Source organism: Pantherophis guttatus, chromosome 13 (genome assembly GCF_059756535.1).
Source record: "Pantherophis guttatus breed Tessera chromosome 13, ASM5975653v1, whole genome shotgun sequence".
NCBI lineage: Eukaryota > Metazoa > Chordata > Lepidosauria > Squamata > Colubridae > Pantherophis > Pantherophis guttatus.
Window position 1 is genome coordinate 3,852,926 of NC_142075.1, and position 23,839 is coordinate 3,876,764.

Sequence of the window (23,839 nt, forward strand, 5' to 3'; positions counted from 1 at the left end):
CCTGGTTTCAAAGCCAGCCAGGGCCTCCTGGCAGAAATAGCAAGCTACAGCTAAGGCCCTTTTAATTTGCACTGGTTTTTGGAACAGAATTTTCATTACAAAATAACCAAGAATTTATCTCTTGCAAACCCAGTCTATGTATTGCGCATACACGGCAAGTTAATCCACAAGAGAGAACATAATAGTTATTTATTACATCTAAAGATGTTTTACATAAACAAGTAACATTCAATAGCGTAAACCATTTCTCTTCCAATGCATGTAATAAATATTTTCACTTGGTACTTTTATACAAACTGACATTGGTCTACTATACATTTTTAAAAGCCACTTTTTAAAACTTGTTTGGCATGCTGTATGGAAACTTAGGAGAAAGTTTAAGGCAATGAATCACAGATCTGCGTTTATGGAATCACTTTTTCTGTTTTTCACTTTATATACACAGGTTCTTCCCTTTTGTTAATCAGAACAATTAACAGCAGCACACATGGGGCCTCTGGCAGTTTTAGTTCAAGAGAAATCAAAGCTCTTACCGAAGAAAAATAAAATAAGAAACCATAATTTCAAATTATGAAAAAAGCTATGAAATGTTTAATATAATGGGAAAGCTTAGCCAAAGTACAGCAGAATTACTAGTAAGAATCAGCTTCAGGTTGATACGTTAGTTCTGTTTCAGTAGAAAAGAAGAAACGTGGGAATGCAGTTAAAATACTGTGAATTTTGCTTGCAATTTTGGTTTTGCAATCAGGTTTTTAACCAGGAAAATGATGCATCTAGTTAATGCCCACAGAAGTGATTCAAAATCACTCTTATTATAGAAGACTCTTGCATCCATGTGGATACACACAGAGCACAACGTACACAAAGTACAAACAAGACGTACAAGTAATAAGCACACCCACACCCACCCACTCACTCTCCTGTCTGTGTGTGTGGGGGGGAAATAAGCCTCCTCCCCCACAAAAACAAATATACAAAATGAAATACGTAGATCTTACACTGTCCAATTAAGCAAAACAGACACTTTTGCTTCGCAGAAAAATTCTACAACTGTCAAAAATGAGTTTGGCAAGGACATCTCACTACAGAAGAAAATCCTGTAGTCGAAATATGTTGTAACTCCCAAAGTCTGATGCATGTTCTGACTTAATTAACTGCCCAGGTCTCATTTAGGTTGAAAAGATTTAGAGGAGGAGAACTGGCATTAACTCCCTCCGGTTCTCATTTGGGACGTTACTGAATATCTCACATTCAAACGATCAGGTGCTGCTTTCAGGTGCAACTTCTCCCATCCCTTTACAGCCAGAGAGAGGTGCCTTTTACTGGAGTACTAGCAGGAGGTACCTTTTGTTTCATAATTATCAAGTCAATTTAACGTGGAGGAAGTCCTGTTTCCAGCAACGCCTAATTCTTCATCAGATTAGAAGCCAGATCAAAATTCTTCTGACAGATCTCAAACCCAGAATGCACCTCGGTCACACACACACACACACACACACACACACACACACACACACACACACACACAGCTCAACACTCTCTCTACAAACCCACTCAAAGCAGTGCATAAATTCAGCTTCTTAAGGTAAATGCAGCACGGGAGCCAGTATATATGCAGATCACAGTACGTACGATTCACAGTCAGTCCAAACAAACTTCACACGGCTACTTATGCCTGATGCATTTACTGTATATGTACTGATTCTCCATCACAAGTAAACAGAGCGAGACTGCAGCTCATTTTTACACATGCTGGGCCCACTCTCTCTAGCTTAACAACCTGGAAAGTGCACATCTTACAATGTGCTCTGGTGTGTTATTTGAACATATATTTTAAATATTTAACAAAAACAATTATTTGGACTTATGCAAAAATGTCAGATCGAAGGCCACAGACTTTCAAGAGAATGGTGCCAATTCTGTTCTATAGCCATCCATCTGGCTACTCCCAATCTTCACTTGGAACACAGAGAGGATTAATTTTAAACGTTAGGTATAATTCTTAAGCCAGTATTAGTTTTAATGCCCCAAGCTATAGCAAATTTAGAAAATATTACTATTTTCTACTTGTTTCTTTAACTTTTACTGCCATTTAATAAATTAGAAATTAGCAAGGAAACATATTGGCCAAACATTAATAGAATACATGCATGGAACAGAATACACACCCTCGCTCTCACACGCACATATCTATAAATACATATATACACACGCATATACATATAAACAAACATTCCTAAAATTCAAATTAAAATGTAAATGGCAAATGGGATGTATTTCAGAAAATCCAATATAACATTTCTGAGGTCAATATAAAAAAATCACTTAAGATTAAAAATTGGTAGCTTGTCACTGATTTAAGGTTCACTGAAAGAGAGGGAGCCTTGAAAAGAAGAGTTTGGAAAAAATGCTATCATTTGCAGACATGGTTCAAAGAAGCAGCTCATGTGCCTCCGGATTAAGACGAAACAAAAAGGCCGGCCTTGTTTCAGCACTTTGCATCTTCCTGCTGAAATCCGCATCGTTTTTAAACCTTGGTTTTAAAGGCGAGTTATAAAATCTTTTAATCTCAACATAGATTTTGGCATGAAGCAAATTTCACTTGTCATTCCCTGCCATTTTCTTTTTAAAATCTCCTTTCAATTTGCATGTTTTGTTATTTAATTGGTGGGGGGGGATGCTTTTTAAAAAATCAGCCAACTTGAAAAAAAGCTTTCTAACTAAACATTCAACCCTCGGTATGGAATTTACAAATGCTAAAAGAGCCCACATCCTCCTTTAGAAGAATTTAACAGACAAGAAAAGGTGAACTCATTTAACGCATTTTGAAGGAAAGGAGAGGGACGATAATCTTGTAGATGTTTATTTTCCAATTAACCGCAATACAAAAGGAAGGACTTTTAATCATAATTTAATGGGCCATTCTTTAGCCCAAGCCTAGGGATTGTTTACTCAAATATTAGTTTTGCTAAATCCTACTTAATTCAATAGGCCACATTTTCCCAAGCCAAAAAAAAAAAAAAATGTTTTCCAGGATTGGACCTTGGTGCATATGATGGCCATTGACATTGTCAGCTGCACAATAAACTCACTGAAATTACATTATTCCTCTTAAATGTTGATGGGTTGGCTCTATTTAGTAAACACATTCTAAGAATTCCACCAATTTCTTTGTCTTTAGCACTCCAGACATAACCTTTCAATTGGCAGGGTAATGCCAAGGAACTATCGCAACCAAGTGTGCCCTCACTGGCACCTAGATTTTAAGAAGCCGTTTGGTCTCATCCAGCAGAGCGGAATAACCCCTTAATGGCAAACAGTTAGCAAAGAGGAGAACTGTGAAATCTGAGTTATGAGCAAACCAAGGCAGAGCTAGCTAATCAAAACAATCCAAAGAAGAAATATGGGTCCACATCAGAACAAACAGCCAAAAGACTTTCCAAAAAACCTACATCCAGCTGACACACGAGAAAACGCTATGGAATTTCGGTAACTCAAACAGCCTCTGTCCTACTTCAGGATAAACAAAGAAGAGCAGAAAAGCCGGAAGTTCAATTGCAAACGTTGAATTTGTTTCAAAGCAAATGTGCAGGCAAACTTTCCCAATGGAGCATGCCCTAAGGAAGGAGATATTTTCTCCAATTATTGTGGATGCCGTCTGTTTCCTCAAGAATCAGAAGTCCTCTATAACGTTCAGTGTTTCAAGCGCACCATTTTCCCCATTAGCACGGCTGTGAACAAACAAAAAGTTATGTGGTTCAGAATCAAAGCTTCAAAACAAGCCCACCAGCGCATAAGATAAATCGGGAGGGGAAAAGTCTTCCATATCCCAAGCAATTATGTTGGGAGCTTTTGCAATTTTTTTGTTTGTTTGTTTTTCACCAGTCAAATTATCTTAGGTTTATATACAAAAGTACAACTGAAAATATAGTTTTGTTCTCTGTACACGTCTTTTTTTTTCCCTACAAAAAAGGAAAAATCTTATCTGCATTTCTAAACAAAAATAAGGTAAAACAAAATCGCAAATCTCTTCACCCACGAGTCCAGGGACACCACAACTGAGCTCAGTCCAAAGAAATAATGTCTGGGATGACGCCGAAGAGAGACGCGGGGTCTGTGCTACCTCTGCTGGCCACAGGGTGGCTGTGGGCCTCCCGAATACTGGTGGAGGACACGAGGCTGCTGTTGCTGCCGCTGTTGCTGCCATTCGTGGCAGGGAGTGTGGCGCTCCCTCCGGTGTTCAGCTGGTCCAGGAACATCTGCGACGAAGTGTAGGGGAAAAACCGGGAGTGCAAGAGTTCTTGATCGTCGGAAGTGGAGACGGCGGCAGCGGCGGCTGCCAAAATGGAACTGCTGTAATGCTGGGGAGAAGATAACAAGGCAGCTGAAACCGGGGAGGGTCAAGGACACCCCGGTACTTCCTACTGCCAGCCCAAACATGGATCATTGGAGTGAGAGTCAGAGGCTTCCCAAGCCCAGGCCACGGAGAGGCCCCGATAAATCTCAGCTCTGGAGTCGGGGCACCAGGGTGTGTTTCAATGTTCAGCAGCCACAGAGGAAGGCTGGAATACCAGTCCCAGCCTCTGGACGAAGGCCGAGGCCCCCTGGGAGCCCATCAAATGACAAGAGGGAAGAGAACGGGAGGAGCACGTCTCCTTTCGGAAGCTCACTGGCACCATTTTACACCACTTTTGTCATGCACTGGATGCCTGCACCAGATGAGGGCGTTTGAGTGGTATTTATGGTCTTGCAAAAGAGAATTTCTCAATCAATTTGTCAAATTCCCTCAGTAGCTAAAGGAAACTTTTAACCTGTACCTTTAACCATAAAGATGACTAGGATGGGTAGACAATTAGGGATATTATATTATGTATTGTTTTGAGTGTACTTCTGCACTCTATACTGCTGGGATCTTTTGGAGATTCTGGAAATATATGGACACACGAATAAATTAACACACAACATACCTGATTGTCTCCTGGTAAGAAGGAAAAGAAGTCCAAACCTGTGGGGAACAAAATGAAGATTTTTTCACTTTCTTCATAGAAACAGAGTTGAGCAGAGAAAATGGCAACATCTGAGCCTGAACCAAATACAGGTAAATCCTTGATTTATGGCCACAATTGAGCCCAAAGTGTTGTTAAGCAAGACAATTAATAAGTGAATTTTGCCCCATTTTACTACCTTTTTTGCCACAGTTGTTAGGCAAATCACTGCAGTGGTTAAGTCAGTAACAAGGTTGCTAAGTGAGTCTGGCTTTAGATTCTGACTTGGCTTGTCACCCAAAAATGATCACATGACTCTGGGACACGGCAACTGTCATAAATACGAGCCAGTTGCCAATCACCTGAATTTTGATCACGTGACTATGGGGATGCCGTAACGGTCATAAGTATGAAAAACGGTCATAGTTCATTTTTTCAGTGCCATTCTAACTTCAAATGATCACTAAATGAACGGTTGTATGTTGAGAACTAGCTGTAACTCCTGGGAGATTATCTCACTTAACATATGATGACTCAAAATCATCAGCAGCTGCATCTCTTTCTCCCCCATCATTAATCATGGGGCGCATATATAAGCCACCTGGGAAAACCAAGGGAAATCATCAAACCCCCTAAAAAAGCAAAAGTTAGAATATTTTGGACATGTCATGTGACACCCAGAAAAATACGGCATCATTCACTTAATCCTCCAAGGAAAGATTGAAGGCAAACGAGGTCCAGGCAAAAGAACATCATGGATTCAAAATCTAAGGGACTGCTTTGGACAAAATTCAGCAGCACTTTTTTGTGCGGCTGTTGATAAAAATAGGATCGCCAACGTCCAATGACAGATATGGTACAAGAAGAAGACGACATATAATGCTGGGAGAAGCCTCCAGAAGCACAAGGTGAGGTCGCATTGGTGCGCTAACCATGCCATCTTAAATCTGGCACAGATGGAGAGAGAGATGCAGTGGAGGTCCTGATCCAGGACCCGGAGGCCGCTAGGCTCTGCAGGAAGAGGAGACACAGCCTTAGGCGGAATCCTATCAAGAAACTTTGGCTATGGATTCTGAAACAGACCGAGGTCAGAAATGATGCATCTGGCTCTGGATGGGGCAGCTCCCCCAGCCCCACACCCCCGCCCCCCCAGAGAGAGTTGGCTCCTCACAACTCAGGGGCTTTCCTGGATGTCTGGCCCTGCTTTGCAGAGTTATATTATGTGTCAACTGTAGCCTACCATGGATGGGGCACTTTCACTCATGTTTTAAACACTCGTGACTCGATTATTGCAATGTGCTCTCCATGAAAACCATCTGAATGCAGCCTTCTCGGTAGTAATGGATGCTGCACCTGAATAACATCCCCACTGCAAAAGTCGCACTGGCTGCAATAGCGCAATGATCTTCTGGATCCAACTTTAAAGTTGGGGACTGGCTACCTCTGTGCCCACCTACTGCAGGTTGGATCTGCCTGTCCAGTAAGCTGTGGACGAGAAGGGCTGCTCCGTGCACACAGTGTGCCCCCAAATATTTGGACTATCCATACGGTAGCATATTAATTAATAAATACAAAATAAAATATTTCTCTTTTCTCACAACTCTCCTATGACAAAAGGACTCTGACCCACAAAAGCCCAGGTCAAAATGTGTGATTGTCTCCATACATCTTGGATGTTTCTGTTCCAAGAACTAAGAAAGTCACTGCAAAGTACATTCTGTCCTTTCAAGTAGGTTGCTTATTTTGACTAGACTGATCTGAAAATGATCGCAGCGAGCCCCTCTTGCCTCATCCACCTCTCAGACTGCAGGCCCAGTGCTTTTATTAAACATAAAAGCAAACTAACAGAATGCTTTGTGGGGTGGGGGAGAGAAATGACAGAATTCAGCCTAAGATGTAGTCCGCCTTCAACATCTTTTATTCCACGGAAAGGGCCCCAAAGGTAAAACTGGTCATTCCCCAGAGGATCCTGGCCTCAATCCCCAGCCTATCTCAAGGGTCAGCAGCCTACCTTGGAGGTCGTAAGGCATGGGAGTCATATGAAATGGGTGCCTGTAGTCCTGCAGAAGTGATGTGTTGATGTAGCTTGTGTCAACAGCTGGAAGGCTGGGAGTTCTCGAAACAGGAGAGACTTGGTGGGGCAGACTTAAAAGGCTAGAAAAGGAAAGAAAACTTGGAAGTCAAAGGCAGCTGTGGGTTCCTCCCACAACCCTCCACCCACGGCCACTGAGATTCAGAACTAGGTGCTTGGATTGCTCGTCCTGCCAAATGACAAGTGCTTCCTTTGTCACTAAACAAGCTATGATTCTTTACTTCTCTTCCATGGCCTTTTTTAAATTAAGCCTTGTGCATTGTGCTGTTACCTATCAGCATTTCCGCAGCACACAGAAACAGAGGTTTCACCCATCAATTTCTCCTCTGTTATCTCCAAAGACCACTAGCCGTGGGACTGCCTCCCTCCCGTGGGAAAGGGTAAGTGGAATTCCCTGTAGAATTTCTGCAGCAGTCTTGTCAGGACATAAAACTGATTGGATCATACTTTTTTTCCTTCAGAAAATGGGGCTATGAAAGGCTGCCAGAGTGATTTGCAGATATGCCATCTATTCGTGCAAGCTTATGTTTATCGGTGAAGGACTAGAACGTGAAGGAAACTCTATTTGGTCACCCCCAAACCAGGCTTCAGTGGACATAATTTGGAGAAATAAAGGATCCCAAAATGAAAGTGAGAACTGCATCTGCACATCCTACATGGAATCATGAATTGCCGAACAGGTAATAATCGACAATGTTGCCTGTTACGGTTGTAAGTCGTGCTGGTTGCAAAGTGGGACATCCAACAATCGGTCATTTTATGACTTCTTTGTGCCAGTTATATGCACCCGCTGTGGTCATAAAGCAACCTTCTTTGTCATTAAGTGAACCCATTGTTTGATATGGGGTGGTTTGCCGAAAAATGGAGCTAAACGCCAGGTTTTGGCATTAACTTTGTAAATTTGGGGGCACTGCAAATGCCTGTAAATGTGGGCTATTTGATGAGTGGCCAAATTCGGTCATGTGACAGTGGGGGAAGGGAGGCTGGCTGCTGTAACTTCAGAACTGGGTCACAAGTACCTTTTGGGGTGAGGTCTATGGTAACTTTGAATTTAAGTCGAGAACTACCTGTCTCCCTCGAATTTTGGTCACCACCTCACCTCTTGCTGTTAATGGGTGACACAGGAGACAGTGATGGACATCTCCTCTTGATAGGTGGTTCCTCTTCCTCCTCATCTGATGAGCTGTCAAGGGTTAAGTCGATGACTTCAACCTTCTTGTTTTTGTTGGACTGATGAGAAGACACCTGATGATCCACGGAAGAACTTAAGCAGCCTAGGAACAGTCAAATGTTGAAATCACCGTAAGTTGAAGCCATGTGTCACCTAAGGAACAATTGTGAACCATACACAAAGCAGCAAAGAGGAAAAATGTTTAAGGAGGCAGACGAGTTATTGTGAAGCTCACCTTCGACACCATTAAAAGATGTTGTCACTTCTTGGGCCTCTTTTTTTGATCTCATAGGAGCCCATGACCCATCTTCCTTAAACTGAATTTCATCACAATCTGTGCAGTATTTCAGAATTTCCATAAACAACCTATAAAACAGAAGCTTCCTTAAAAATCATCCTGAATATACAGGAAGGTATATCTAATAAGCGATGTTCAACCTGTGAGACCTAATATGAAAAGGCAACATCAAAGTACAACTTCATACCTTAGACCAGTGTTTCTCAACCTTGGCAGCTTGAAGATGGGTGGACCAATTCCCAGAATTCCCCCGCCAGCTAGAATACTGGGAGTTGAAGTCCACCCATCTTCAAGCTGCCAAGATTGAGAAATGCTGCCTCGGACATTTGCAGGAGGTCTCCATTGAACAGCAGATTCCCAACTATTCCCAACTTCTGAAAAGTACTCACCCATCAATTATTAGATGTTCATAGGGTGCTTTCTTGTCACAGACAGGACACACCCAAGTGGGTTTCTTTTCATTCATCTGAATGTACAAGGTGGCATCAAAACACTGAAGGTGTGAGCAAGTCAGAGACCTGCAAGGTATTGCTAGTCGCATTTTGCCAAGCTTTTAAAAGAAAAAACAAAGTGAATTGGATAATTAAGTCTGACATACAAACAAAAGTTGGTTTAACAAAAGAAGTCCTTTTTGGCCTATCTAGCTAAAGCAGAAAGGTGGGCAGGAGAGGTGAATGTATCCATTCACCTTCTCCTGCAGAGAATGACTCACCTTCCCAGGGCGGCATTCTTGCCAGATACAGTCAATTAACATTCAAAGTGACATTCTATAGTAGATACAGGTAGTCCTTGATTGCAACAGTTCATTTAGTGACCGTTCAAAGTTATGGCACTGAAAAAAAGAGACTTATGACCGTTTTTTACAGTTATGACCTTTGCAGCATCCCCATGATCATGTGATCAAAAATCAGATGATTGGCAACTGAATTGGCAAATATTAATGACCATTGCCTTGTCCAAAGCTCACGTGCTCCGCTTTTGTGACCTCCTGACAAGTAAAGTCAATGGGGAAGCCAGATTCACTTAACAACCAGATTACTCTTATCAACCTCAGTGATTCACTTAAGAACTGAGGCAAAAAGGGTCATAAAAAAGGGCAAAACTCACTTAATAGATGTCTCACTTAACAACAGAAATGAAATTCTGGGCTCAATTGTGTTCATAAATCAAGGACTACCTGTACTCAATGCAACGAGGAAAGAATTTTAGAAATAAATACACTTACTGGGCATAGAAGAGAAACTCTTAAACTGGTTGTTGCTATTTCACTGTCAGGATCTGCTGTTAGCTTCTCTTTGACTGTCAAGAAGGAGAAAAACAAAATTGAAACTTTCATTAGAAGGTATATAACAACCAAATGAAGTGGGGGAAGCCACGATAGGAAGTTGATGCAGTCTATTTTGTAAAGTGTCCTTACTCAACTGAGGAAACAAACCTGACCGCCCCAGAAAATGGACTCTCTGACTGCAAGGAGGGCACAGCTCGGGCACCTTGAGAATCATAAGAAACTGACCCAAGTTCCAGGATTGATTGATTTACTTCCTCAATAAAACAACAATAAGGGGGACCATTATTGCAGTGTCTTTCTCCTGTAATTATTCTATACTTGGAGCTTGCATTCAGTAGACGTACTTAGCGCTCTCGAATGGTCGGGATTTCTTATGCCTTTTATTCGTAACCTCTGTAGCAACACAGACGAGGAGAGCTGCTTGACAAGGTAAACGGCCATCGAATAAGACTGCAGGGAAACACAAGAAAGAACCAGTCAGTCTAAATATCAGGAATGCATTTTATTATTTCCAGATCCCCATGAAGTTTAGAATTAGAAGCAAAAACTGGTTTTGGGGAGATATAGTAAATAATGGAAGTTATTTTTATTGTTTGCCCTTAGAACAAATATAGAGGGTAAGGCTGTAGGAGGTTATCATCTAACACATCATTGTGCAACCATCCAGCAGTTTCCCAGGAAAATGTATGAAATTACCATATCCAGGAAAGATAGGGCGATGTGGCTCCAAAGTAATTGAAATAATAGTTCATATTTCATTTTCTTGTAAGTACTAGAAGAATATTCATTACACATTTTCTTCTCTAACAAATGCCAACATCTGGCTGATAGATTTTATGTTTTGTATGTTTTATCCAACCAGCACAATCAAATCACTTTGGAAGTCGCCACATTTGTTTTGAATGTATGTTGCGTTCATCAGCGATTGGTCAGAAGGATTATAAAACTGTTTTTTGAAGATTGCTTGCATTTTCTGTTGTTTGTTTGGTATGTGGATTTAGCTTGCAGTTTTTATGTACAATAAGTACATATAAACCTAAGATATATTGCTAGCTGAGAGGTGTAGAACTCTTGTTCAAAACTATATAAAGTCCTGATTGTCTCAGAAGGGGTAACAATAATTATCTCTATGCCATCTTCACCTATTTTATTATTTACAATTATATGTCAAGTCATATATCAAAAGCAAAAGAACATCTCTATGAACTATGAAATAAAGAACGATGTTTACTTGTTTCCAGTTCAATTTATTTCAGAGCCAGTTGTGATTCTTTGGGGGCAAAATAGAGGGGTACCAATACCATGTGTCTGTGTCTGCATACATACATGCTATATATACAGATGCATATACATATATACATTCCATTTCCCCTTTTTTCTTTTTCTAATTGGAACATTGTTTATTAAGCTGCCACGATTTGTAAAATATCTAACTTACACAGAGCTCTATCACACATCCCTTTAATGGTTCAATTTGGTCAAGAGCCAAAATAACATAATAACTCTTAAAGAAACAACTTGCCTCAGCTGGCTTTACAGAAATCCGATAAACAACAGAGAAAGCAGAACATCAAGCTTATCCCTTTTGCTTGGATTGAAAAACCAATGTCTGGAAATCCAAGCCTTGCACGATGAACCTTTATACAGGAATCTGACAGATTCCAGAAACATCCCTGGATTAGCCGCCAGGAGCAAACCCTGAAGTCATAGAATCACAGGGATGGAAAGAACCATCTACACCCCACCCGCCCCCAGGGTCAACTCTGAGGCTAGCCTGACCGAGGCCATTTTGGAGGCTTCAGTGCTGCCACAATGCTGCTGAGGGATAGGGAGGGGGGAATAGAGATAGCTGGAGTTTTGTAGCCAAAACAAAATAGTTTCCCCTGTGAACCGAGGACATTCCCACAGGTGGCTGAAGAGAGGAGGAGTGAAGTTTCCAAGCAACCGGACAGCACCTTGATTGGACCATGTGACTGATGGTTTGAGAAAAGGGGGGAAACTTTTACTTTTCATTAGGTGAAAACTGTGGGAACCTTCAGAGTCGGTTTTCCCCGGCCTGTTTTCACCTGCCTATTGGATATGATATCTCCAATAAACGTGTTCTTTGAGGAAACTGCTTGCCTCGGAGTTCTGTTTGCTCTGGGTGTGCTACTTGGAACCCTGACACCCAGGTGTTGAAATCCAGGCTTAAGCATCTCCAACAGATACATGTCCAGCCTCTGTTCTGACTACACAGAGTAAATTGTCCCTCTCTTGATAATCGGTTCCATTCTTACATCAAAACATCTGAAAAAAAGTTGCTCTTAAAATGACCAGATCTGCACCAGAAGCCTCAGCAGGTTTACTTAGTCCTGCTGTTTTCCATTTGACTAGCACAGAGTGGTTTTCATTCACTCCCCTCAAGACCTCACTGCTTCTGGCAACTTGGCAGGTAATTAAATAGTACTTTTTTAGGGTTGTCTCTTCTTTTGCTTACACATGCAACTGGAATTGTTTGCCTGGCCAGTCTTCACGTAGCCCAATTATCTAAGCCTCCCTAACCAACATCCATCTCTTCCAACTGATGCCAAGATGTACTAAGACATAGCCAATCTACAAAACGCCCCAGAAGTATTTCTTTTTTTTTTATTTATTTAAAAAGTTTTAACAATCATTATAACAATTTTCCCCCTCCCACCCCTCCATCCCCCCTCTCCCTCCAACCCCCCTCCCCCCACCCACCCACCCCAGACTTCCCAGAGCAAAAACATAACAGACATAAGCTAAAATAATCTAACTTTCTGTAGTCTCCAAACTCCCCCTTGCTCTTTAACTCCCCCTTCAACTAACTAAACATATTCAAAAAGGAAATATAGGTTTCATTCATAAGCTATTTGTAACTTTTTAGTCCGATATTTGTTTTGAATATAGTCAATCCATCTTCTCCATTCCGATATATATCTTTCGTTTGTATGGTCCTTCAAATACGCTGAAATTTTGGCCATCTCTGCTAAATTCGCTACTTTTAGTGTCCATTCTTCGATAGTAGGCAAGTATTTCTTGAAATCATTTTCAGACAAAGCTACTCTGATTCACTGACTACATGTAACAATCCTTTCTCCCGATAATTTTGCTTCGGAGCGAAAACATTACTTACTCTTCCTATTTCTGCAGTCCAAGAGACAACAATTGTGTTTGGTACTGTTGTGGATAGTCGCACCAGTGAAGTAATGTTGATTGGTCTGCTTGGTCGCTTTGGTTCAACCCCGTTTTTAGTTGGAGGAAGATAGCCCTGAAACACCAGAACTCAAGTTACCATTATGAAAATGGCCATGGAAAGCAGGTGTGTCAAACACAAGGCCCGCGGGCTGGATCCAGCTTGCGGGGCCGTCCTGGAAAATGTAAGGGCAGGCCCGCATCGCTTCGGCCCAGTCTACCCAGTGCGAAGAGGAAACATGCCAGTAGTTTGGGGATTGGCCTCCTGCTGGCCATGCCCACCCAGTTGGCCACACCCACCCAGTCGGCCACCTGCCCCCCCCCGAAGTCGACCACGGCCCTAATGCAGCTCTCAATGAAATTGAATTTGACACCCCTGATGTAAAGCAATGTCTTCCTTTTTATGACCTTGCTCAAGCCCACGTCACTATTTGAAGTAGGTCATTATGTCCCTTTTGTTGGTAGGGAATTAAGATGAGATCCATACACCCTCATAACTTCCCTTTATGAGCTAGGTTGATAGAGATTGACAGATAACTATAACTAGTCAAAGGTCAGCATTCATTTCATACTACAAAAAAGCCAAGGAAGAGAAGAAAGTCAATTCTCAGGCACTGTTGAATGAAATACGTTGTATGAGAAAAATCAAGTTTTTGTTTAATTTTAAAAAAATCCCACTTAATATACACAGAGGACTTGAAACAGATGAACTGACTCACCCTGCCTAGTTCAAAAGCTAAACAAGATCAGGCTTTATTGGTGCTTATTTGTAAAAAAAAAAAAAAAGATTCAATGAACATGTCCACGAAGTCACCAGGAGGTGAGCACCAACTCATAGGAGACCAATCTGTATGGGATGAGAGACCAATAGGTCACCCCAGGGCAGTGGGCTAAACTGGGAAGTAAAACCAAAGAATCCTATAAGGAGGGAATAGTAACCACTTCCATCCTGTTAACTAAAAAAGTCGTCAACTAGTCATGTTTGTAATATCACCAGAAATTGAACTTGACTCCCAGGTGACTTTACCTCAAAAGAACTGTAAAACAGAATAACTCAATTGACTTCTGCATGTCACAAACCACCCACATAGTTCCCACATGGATTATTTTACAAAAAAGAAGATCATAACAGTCAGATTTGGGGAGATACTTACAGGAAGGCTACATGGTTTTCCATTAACTTTCACACAAAGATTTGGCGGGAAGTGATCTTCTTGTGGGCAACTGGTTTCAGATAAGCAAAACCTAAGGATATTACAAAGTTCAGTTATATGTTATTTTATATTTCATTTATTTTCATCCCATAAAAATAACTAATTTTGCCCTAATTTTGTCCCCTATTTGCCCCCCAACGACAATCCTGTGATTATAGATACGTATGTATAGGTATGCATATAATGAATGACATTTAGTAATATTGTGCAAAGATTTCAGAATTTAAGAGAGAGATATCTTTAATATGGATCTCCTGTGAGTCACTGTACAGGTAGTCCTCGACTTACGATCACAAGGGAACCCAAACTTTCTGTTGCTAAGTAAAACGTTTGTTAAGTGTGTTTTGCCCCATTTTACGATTTTTCTTGCCACAATTGTTAAGTGAATCACTGTAGTTGTTAAGTGGGTAATGAATCTGGTTTCCCATTGATTTTGCTTTTCAGAAAGTTGCAGAAGACGATTCCATGACCCTGGGACCCTGCACAGGTCATAAATATGAACCAGTTGCCAAGCGTGTGGATTTTGATCATGTGACCATGGAGATGATACCATAATGGTTGTAAGTGTGAGAAACAGTCACAAGTCACTTTGTCAGTGCTGTTGTAACTTCAAATGGTCAGTAAATGTACTGTTATAAGCCGAGGACTATCTGTATTATCCTATCATACCAAGATTGGAGAGTGGCATATTACATAGCAATAACAACGGCACTTAGACTTATATACTGCTTTACAATGCTTTACAGCCCTCTCTAAGCCCTCTCCTTTTGCAGATACAACATTAGACTGGCAACCTTAAACCAATCCCTTCCTCTTGATTAGATCTGAAGCCCACAAGATAGTTTTAAAGACACTCTAGGTTCCATGCTCCCTTTGTCTTTTCTTTCTGAGGTCAGCCCTGGAGGCCACCTTTTTCTTCGGATCTTCAGGGCTGCCACACTTAGTGCTGTGGAAAATTGGGAGGGGGGATTGCATGGAGTTGCAGATATCTAGCCATAACAACATTCTTTTCTCTGGGAGTCAAGGTCATTCTGCTTGCACCTGGAGTGGCATGATTGGGAGGCATCTCCAGTTGGGACGGTGCATTGATTGGACCATGGGATGGACATGTGGGTGATGGATGGAGCAGGGATTTGGACTTCCTTTTGGGTGGGGAAAACCTGAAAGCTTTCAGATTTGAGTTTTTCCAGATGTGCCAATATGACAATCTCTAATAAAATGGAACTTTGAGGATCTTTTAGCCTCAGAGTCTTCTTTCATTGGGGGTGTTACTTGGAACCCTGACATGTGACTGCACATAAAATTATGAAAGCTATTGAGGGTATGATCAACACTGCCAAGGTAGCTATAACTTATGCCAGTATTTCTCAACCTTGGCAAGTTGCAGATATCTGGACCAACTCCAGATATTTAACTCTTAAGCTGGCTGGGGAATTCTGGGAGTTGAAGTCCAAACATCTGCAAAACTTGCCAAGGTTGAGAAACACTGACCTAGACAACATGCTCTCACATTTCCAAACATGCTTAGTGATCAAAATGCTGGAGAATCCTGGCTTAGGTATATTTTTAGGTTGTTGATGGATGCCGTCTTGGTTTTCTTAGATAACAGCGAGGCACATAAAAAACAGCCCTTTTCTAAAAGCAGCCCATGCCCCACAACCCAATGGGACCCTTGTGGGTAGATTGGTGAGATTACTTCAGGTGCACTCCATGATTCCCTGCCATCAACCAATCCCTGGGTAATGGAGAGAACCCATGAGAAATGGTTCCTCTGTCAGGCAATTTGCAGAAACCTGCAGTTCACGTTCTGAGTCATGCCAAGGAAGTCCGCCCACAATTCCAGCAACTAGAGCTAAGGATATAGATAAACACTGGGTGCCTCTTCCACCCAAGCCTGCGCTGTGAAAACAGCCACATTTTATAGAACATCAAATGTCTTTCACATTCTTTGGGAATTTTTGCTGCTACATTGATTCATCCTTAAGTGAGATTCTCCAGCTTAGAGTGTAGCTCCACTCTACTTACAATTAGGTGTTTCTTGTCAGTGATTATTCTGCAACCCAGCCTGACCTAGAGTCTCCTTTAGGGTCTGAGGTGGTGCCAATCCAAGAGGTTGGCAAAACAGGAGCCAGGTCTCAAGGGACAGAATTCTGCCTGCAGAATTCATAAGGCAGCAGGATTCTAGCTTCTCACAAATATTACTTAAGAGAATAAGTGGTTACAAATTAGATACAGGTACTTTCTCATTTAGTGGCTACACTTGAGACTGGCAATTTGGTTGTTAAATGAAGTGGTCATCAAGTGACACCACAACCGTTATGTCCTTATTTGAATTTTCCTTTGCTTTACCCTGCAAAGGTTCTCATCATTGTTGTAACTGTGAACAATCACTAGTCAGTCGCTAAACAAGGACTACCTGTATTTAATTATAACCCAATAAATAAGCAGGCTTATTTATTTATTTATTTATTTATTATTTATTTATAAGCAGGCTTATTTATTTATAATCAAGGGAAGAAAGGTGAATTATGCTTAGATCTGCACTTAATAATCTTCTTTTGTGCTGAGCTTGAAACTTCAGTATGGATTTAAACATCAAAATTGTTATGCAAATTATTAAGAATGAAAGAGTTTACAGAAAAACCCCACCACTACAACTGCTAATTTAAAAATAGCCGCTGAACTTCATCAAGCACCGTCAATGGCTCCTACATCCTCTTCCTGAAGGTAGAGACAGCCTATGGAGTCCTCCAGCAGCAGATTAATCAGGGAAAAACCCAGTTTCTCTGCTGGAGCTAAATGTGAAAGCAACCAGTGAAGGAATGGAGCTTTATTTGCTGCTGTTACGCACTTTGGTGCCTGTTAGATCCACTGGACTAAATATCCCAGCTAGAATAGGCACAACATGTAGACTGAAGATGATTAGACAGTCCTGAACAACCAGATAAGATGAGGTGTGGGAGGACTGGCTTATACTATAGGATAGAAGAGAAAAAGATAAGTGAAACCGAATAAAATTACGTAGGGGAACCTTTATATGCATACCATCAGTTTGCATAATTTAAGCCAGTTGTAGACACAATATTTGGCACAGAATGTGAAGGAGAAGGGAAACACCATATTGCAATTGGATTATAGGAAAAACAATTACCTTAACTGGACCTGCACAGTGAAATCACATTTGGTTCCAGAAATATCCCTAAAAAAGACATTAGACACTGATTAAATACAGTTCGTTAAAATAATCCATTACATCATTTAAACACGTAAAGCTTGAAACAGAATATGCCAACACCAAACTAGGTTGAAATGCACTGCAAATGGCACATTTTATCGGATCCAAGCTGCATCCTCCTTCTTCAAGCCCCTTCCTACTTTCTGAACAGAATACATTGACAAATAGCATTTATATGGTTTTGGCATCATTTTAAATTATGAAAATGCACCTACTCTGAACATGGGGGTCAGAGCACTCACGTGCCTCCCAGTTAGCAGCAGAGTGTGGGTACATCGACTTGCAAACAGCTTGCATAGAACAGCATGATCGCACTTGGGGTAAAATAGAGTTTTGATTGCACTTGTGCCATAAGTGGTCAAGACTTGTGAACTACTAGATAACTAAGAGGAAAGATTACAAAAATAAAGGGCAGAGATCCCAGGAGTGGCAAAGCAAATGTAAAAATGCCACTCAGACAGCAAAGGCTTTTTGGTCTGGTTGTTGTATCAGCCCTTGGCAAGCATCTACAAGGAAAAAAGATGAAGCAGCATGTGGCAATGTGCCCCCATACATTTTATCTTCAAATGCCAGGTTGGGAAAAATGGGCCTACCATATTTATGAAAACTGCTGGATTATGGAAACACAAAGACTCTCTGGAGATGAGGAACAAAGCACTTAGAACATCCAAAATCAGAAGCCGGTGCGCGTATCTCTAGATATATAAGTAGCTGTGTGCTTGTGCATAGCAAGAGAGATTTCGACCAAATTAAAGAGAATTTACTACGAAAAGAACATGGGTTCTACTGCGCATCTTATGGGAAAAATGTGCTCTTTAAGAATGCAAGAATCTCATATACCATGAGCCAAAAACTTGATCTGAGGAGGCTACTTAAAAATAATGACATGAATTGCCAGATGAAGTTACGATTGCTTTCCTTTTGCTGTGTCTGCTCTAACATTTTAATGTACCAAAATCAGATCCAAAATCCATGAGCAGGAATCTCAAATGGGAACAGAGAAATTTAACTGAGCAAACAGAAACCTCTGTTTTGAAATCTAAAGAGAAACCCTATTTACTCTGCAAAAGCAGATCAGAGCATTTTATCCAGCAAGAATCAAAAGTTGTACAGTGGCTTGGAGATGCAAACAGTGACATAACTAACCAAAAAGCCACTCTCTCAAGAAAATGAGAAATGGGCAGTCTAGGAAAAGACTTGAGAAAATGGTGGAGCCCAGAGAGTGGGAAATGACGGCATCCTCAGAAAAAAAACAGGAGAAATCTTATGGACAGAGTCATCAAGGATGCTGGCAAGAATTCAGTTTACTTGGCTAGAGAATCAACTGCTCCAAAGTTTAAAAATAAAGATTTCTTTGTTGATCTTGACAGAAGCTGCAAAGGGCAGATTGCAGTGTCAAGGAAGTCTGCAAAGATTCTAATAAAAGAAGCAATGGCATTGCATGTTAAGGATGTACTGTACTCACCAGATTTGGATTCTAATTTACGTGTCGCTTATGTAGCCCTAAAGGGATAACTGAGTGGGATTTGTTGATGGAAGTTGTTCAGTAACAAGTAAGGTGGGTGAACCTAGACTTTTCAGAGAGCATTTCCCAAGGATCTGAGAATTTTCTGAAAAACCAACTGAGCTTATAAAGTTCATGAAACAATGTAAATGGAGAAACTGCACTGAATTCTGGCACAGGAACTAGACCACTGAAATATAAAGCAAACCAGAATGAAACAAAGAGAAGAACTGGCCATACAATTCAAAACTGCAACTAAAAAACAGCCAATCAGTGCTGCTTTATGTGTTTATGTTGAAATAGCCTCAAAAATGACATACAAAATACGTAACCAGCATGGAAAATCTAGAAAATGAAGCATAGCAGCGAGATAAGTGGCTAAAAAAATCTATAATGCTCTCTGATACGCTGATCACTGAGTCAAATGGAGAAAACAAATATGTACAATTTCTTGGCTGAAGGATGGTACAGTATTTTTGCCATTTCTATCTGATAAAGCACTGGGGGAAGAGAATTTCAAACAATTTGCTGCTTGTGTAAGAAATAAATCTGAAAAAAGCTATTTTTGATAACGGATCAAAATGTATAAAGATCTATGATTATTTAAAGAACAATGGGATTATTGATATGAAACATATCCCTTTATAACAGAAAAAATTATAAATAAGAAAGAATTATTGATCATTGGACATGTGTTTGAACTACGCAGATTGATTCAAGCCCCAAAGTGATGGAGAGAAACTATTTCAACAGCTAACATCCAAAATAAGACTACTCACATTTTTTTTTTTAAAAAGGCACTCCTTATAAACTGTGGTTCAACAGAAAACCCAGTATAAATCACACTGATATGCTTTGATCTAAAACAGATCAAACATGCTGGCTGGGGAATTCTGGGAACGGACGTCCATACATCTTCAAGTGACCAAGGTTGAGAAACAAAGACTTAAAGAATATTCTTACATTCTCAAAGCAAAATGTAAGAAGCTGGACTGTAGAAGAGAACAGTCCCTTCCAAAGTACAGTAGTCCTCAATTTACAACCACAATTGAGCCCACAATTTCTGTGGTTAAGTGAAACATTTAAGTGAGTTTTGCCCCCTTTTACGACCTTTCTTGCCACCGATGTTAAGTGAATCACTGCAGTTGATAAATTAGTAACCTGTTTGTTCAGTAAATCTGGCTTCCCCATTGAAGCCCCATTGCTTGTCAAAAGGTTGCAAAATGGGATTACGTGACCTTGGAACACCGCAATGGTCATAAGTGTGAGCCAGTTGCCAAGCATCTGAATTTTGATCACATGATCATGGGGATATTTCAAAGGTCGTAACTGTGAAAAACGGTCATAAGTCTCTTTTTACAGTGCCGTTGTAACTTTGAATGGTCACTAAATTGTAAGTCGAGGGCTACCTGTAGTCTTTCTCTTTAATTTCAACCCAGCCTCATCGAGGATGTCAAAGCTGAGGCTGCAGAAGAAGTAACATGTTGCAGGTGAACATGATCCACAGTTATGGCGTTCACAGAGCTCTGGCAAAGGGACCCAATCCCTGAGAAGGGGATGCCAGAGTCAGAGGGGAAGGGAGATAACACAAAGCTGCCAGCTCATGAGGCTAAGAAATGGAAAGAAGCTACAAGGCAAGAGTGGTGTCCCTTGTGGAGCCACCCGGTGCTGATTTGAAGTTTAAACTTTCAACAAGGAGCAACTCTGAACTAATTGGACACAAACAGGATGAAAGGCAAATCTATACTCCAGGACTATACTTAGGGGCTCCGCCTATCCTCCAAAGCACCTGAAGGCAGGACAAGAAGCAATGGATGGAAACTAATTAAGGAGAGATCCAACCTAGGACTAAGGTGAAATTTCTTGACAGTGGGAACAATTCATCAGTGGCATGACTTGCCTTCAGAAGTTGTGGGTGCTCCAATATGGGAATTTTTTTAAGAACAGACCAGGCAGTCACTGGTCTGAAATGGTATAGGGTTTCCCCAGACATCTAGGTTGGACTAGATGACCTCCAATGTCCCTTCCAACTCTGCTATTCGGTTACTCTGACATGTATTTCTTAATCTTTTTACTTCCAAGGGACCTTAATGCTTCATCTGTTCCTATTTATCAGCAGCTGGGCTAAGCCCGTTCTCTGCGCCCAAAACAACTCTATTATGAATGGCTTCCTTTTCAAATGGGATGTTCTGCAACCATTTCTCAGTATTCTTCAGCTTATGTTGAGGAACACATCCTCAGAAAGGGCTCCCGTTAACTTCAAATTTCCAACAATTCAGAACCGGAGTCTTCAAATTAACTTATTCTCCAAATTCCTGTCATATCAGAATGATGCTATGCATATTCTATTTCCAATCCCTCCCATCTAGCTCCATCTCCAAATCTCTATTCCTTTGCTCATTCCACAAAGCCACATTAAATATTAAAGCTTTGCACTGCACCTCTATCATAACCCAAGACCACCTCATCCTCATTAGGAATGTTACAACCTAAAAAAAGTCCTGCCCTACAATTATAAACACACCTCTTAAAAAGTTTACCACATTTTGCAAATCAGAAGCATTGCACTAAAACAGGGGGATGACCACTTACATGGAACTGCTGATCTGTTGCACTTGCTGTGGAGTCAGGGCAAATGCAAAGCAGGTTTCCCGAAATCTCTGGCTATTATCTGATGCTAAAGAGAAGTCAAGAGATTAAGTGAACATGATTATTTTTCTTTATGTAGACAATTCCGCCATCGTTTTAGGAAAGTTAGCATCAACCCAACCTTAGGTTGTCTTCTAGGGCAGTGTTTCCAACCATGGCAGCTTTAAGATTGGGCTGGGAAACACTGTCCTAAGGGTTGATACTTTTCACAGGATATAGACTTACCTTGGAAAAAAACTGGAGGTTGATTTCGAAAATTACTTTAGAAACAGAAAATATAACTGGACTAAAACCTGACACACTGAGCCATTAAAAAAAAAGACTGATGAAGAACACAAAGTAAAATGTTCTGATTGACAACAGAGTTCGGAGTAATTGTGAGGGAGAATCCGTATTTTAAGCATTAAGCTTCAACGTGTGGCATATTATTGCACTGTATACATTTCCTGCATGACTGAGAGTGCAGAAACTCATTCACAAAGATCTGATTTACATCCTAAAGTCTCAAGTCATTTGATTAAATGTGAGTCATTAAATACAAATTATCTCTTCTCATAACATAAAACAAATGCTTGTAGAACAAAACAAGGAAGAATTAGCAGAGCCAAAGGGGATTATGTTCTACCAACTAATAAGAGGATATTTTAATTGAAATGCAAGAAAGAGGAGCTCAGCATATACTTTCTCTTGCTCTGATAGCTTCGACCAAGGAGGTGGATAGAAAGAGGTTTCTTCTAAGATTTGCAAAACTCATCATGTTTCTAAACCCAGCATACAGCTTGTGAGGCAGCAGAATTTCAGCCAAACTAGGTTAACAAGCTGCGTTATTGGAAAGAAGCAAAAACAAAACAAAGTATTCTGACTTTAATAGGAAAAGGAAAGTAAGACAAACGTATCACTAAAAATTATTATAGATCAAATGTGGAAGGTAGTCAGGACTTGGATACTGTACCGAAACCATTCCTCTTTGAAAAATGCATGAGAAATCCTTGGGGGGGGGGGTTGGGGGGGAGGTTGGGGGGGGGGAGACGGGACACATATTCTTTAACACTGCAGATTATTTGGGAGGTTTCTACCTTTAGAGGAAGTAAGCATGCTGAATTGTTGGGAGACAAGTCAAATATAATAAAAGAGAAAGAGAAAGAATGCCTGTCTGTAATTATCCTGTAAGGTACCTATGACTGAAAATCTGCACCTATGCCTCAAGACCAGTCTGAAAAAGTTAACCTCTCTCTGCTGGTGGGCCAGCACCATCCGTTAGACCAGGTGTGTCCAAACTTTTGGCTTGCCTGGGCCACATTAAAAAATGAAGAGGAATGGTCTTGGGCCACATATAAAACATATAATATAGTTAATGTATAATGTAACTTCCTTTATTTGGGGGTTCTTATGGGGCCTCATTACTAGCTTCCAGGGCTGCAGACTTTGCACGCCTGCTGTGGGCTCTGCTTTTGGAGGCATTAAAACAGACGCTTGTGATAAAGACAAATATATATGTCTCCTGTATTTATGAGAGGCTTGTGGATATTTTTATAAAACATATACAGTTACGATTAGAGCAGTTTATGATTAAGAGATGCAATTAAAACTGTACAGAGCAATGTTTGAAATCTGCATATAATATAAACTTTGAGAGCAAACAACTCAAGTATCCTCTTACGGTAATTTACAGATATTATATTAACAGTTCCATTACCTTCAGTTAAAACAAGCATTTAATGACCCACCCTTCCCCCCCCTCCCTGCCCCCCAGAGGCTAAATATATCACCGAAATTCTCCTCCTCTGGTAACATATTCCTTTCTGAATTGGAAAAAGAAATCCAGTTAACCATTCAGAAATGTTTTCACATAGTCCTGGGTGAACATGCAGGGTCCTCTCCCAGCAAGCTCCCCAACCCAGTTCCAGTAGCTCTTCCATTCTGTTTATTCACTGAGAGCACTTTCAATCTTTCCTTGCAAATTGGCCATTGCTAAATAATTAAGAGCTTATTGCAATAACTCAAGATAAATTGTATCGCAAAATCGCTATTTGCTGGAGTATTTCACGGTACAATAAAATGAGGAAGCATTTTTGCTTTATACAGTTACATTATGGGACATTTATTAACGGAAGAGATATTACATTAATCCAAGAAAGCACTACTGTATCTTACCATAATTTTCTAACACTGCTTGATCTCCATCTTGCTGCACTTTATTAACTAAAT

At 40.7% G+C, this 23,839-nt stretch overlaps 1 protein-coding gene across 11 annotated transcripts in view; it reads right to left on the reverse strand.

Annotated features, from left to right (window-relative positions):
• Positions 1–174: 174 nt before the first annotated feature.
• PIAS1 (protein inhibitor of activated STAT 1) overlaps positions 175–23,839 on the reverse strand; it is a 73,793-nt gene continuing 50,128 nt past the window's right edge. For 7 of the 11 annotated variants that reach the window (XM_060694749.2, XM_034435482.3, XM_087877914.1 and 4 more), the window contains 12 exons: positions 21,575–21,659; positions 17,395–17,442; positions 14,184–14,274; positions 12,971–13,105; positions 10,179–10,284; positions 9,772–9,845; positions 8,936–9,096; positions 8,484–8,614; positions 8,177–8,351; positions 6,997–7,139; positions 4,968–5,005; positions 175–4,361 (listed from right to left, as the gene is read on the reverse strand). In XM_060694749.2, the coding sequence (XP_060550732.1) occupies positions 4,065–4,361; positions 4,968–5,005; positions 6,997–7,139; positions 8,177–8,351; positions 8,484–8,614; positions 8,936–9,096; positions 9,772–9,845; positions 10,179–10,284; positions 12,971–13,105; positions 14,184–14,274; positions 17,395–17,442; positions 21,575–21,659 (1,484 nt within the window). In that variant the 3' untranslated portion in view covers positions 175–4,064. The remainder of the gene's footprint in view (positions 4,362–4,967; positions 5,006–6,996; positions 7,140–8,176; positions 8,352–8,483; positions 8,615–8,935; positions 9,097–9,771; positions 9,846–10,178; positions 10,285–12,970; positions 13,106–14,183; positions 14,275–17,394; positions 17,443–21,574; positions 21,660–23,839) is intronic. The other 4 variants (XM_060694748.2, XM_087877917.1, XM_087877916.1 and 1 more) reach the window with 1 other exon arrangement.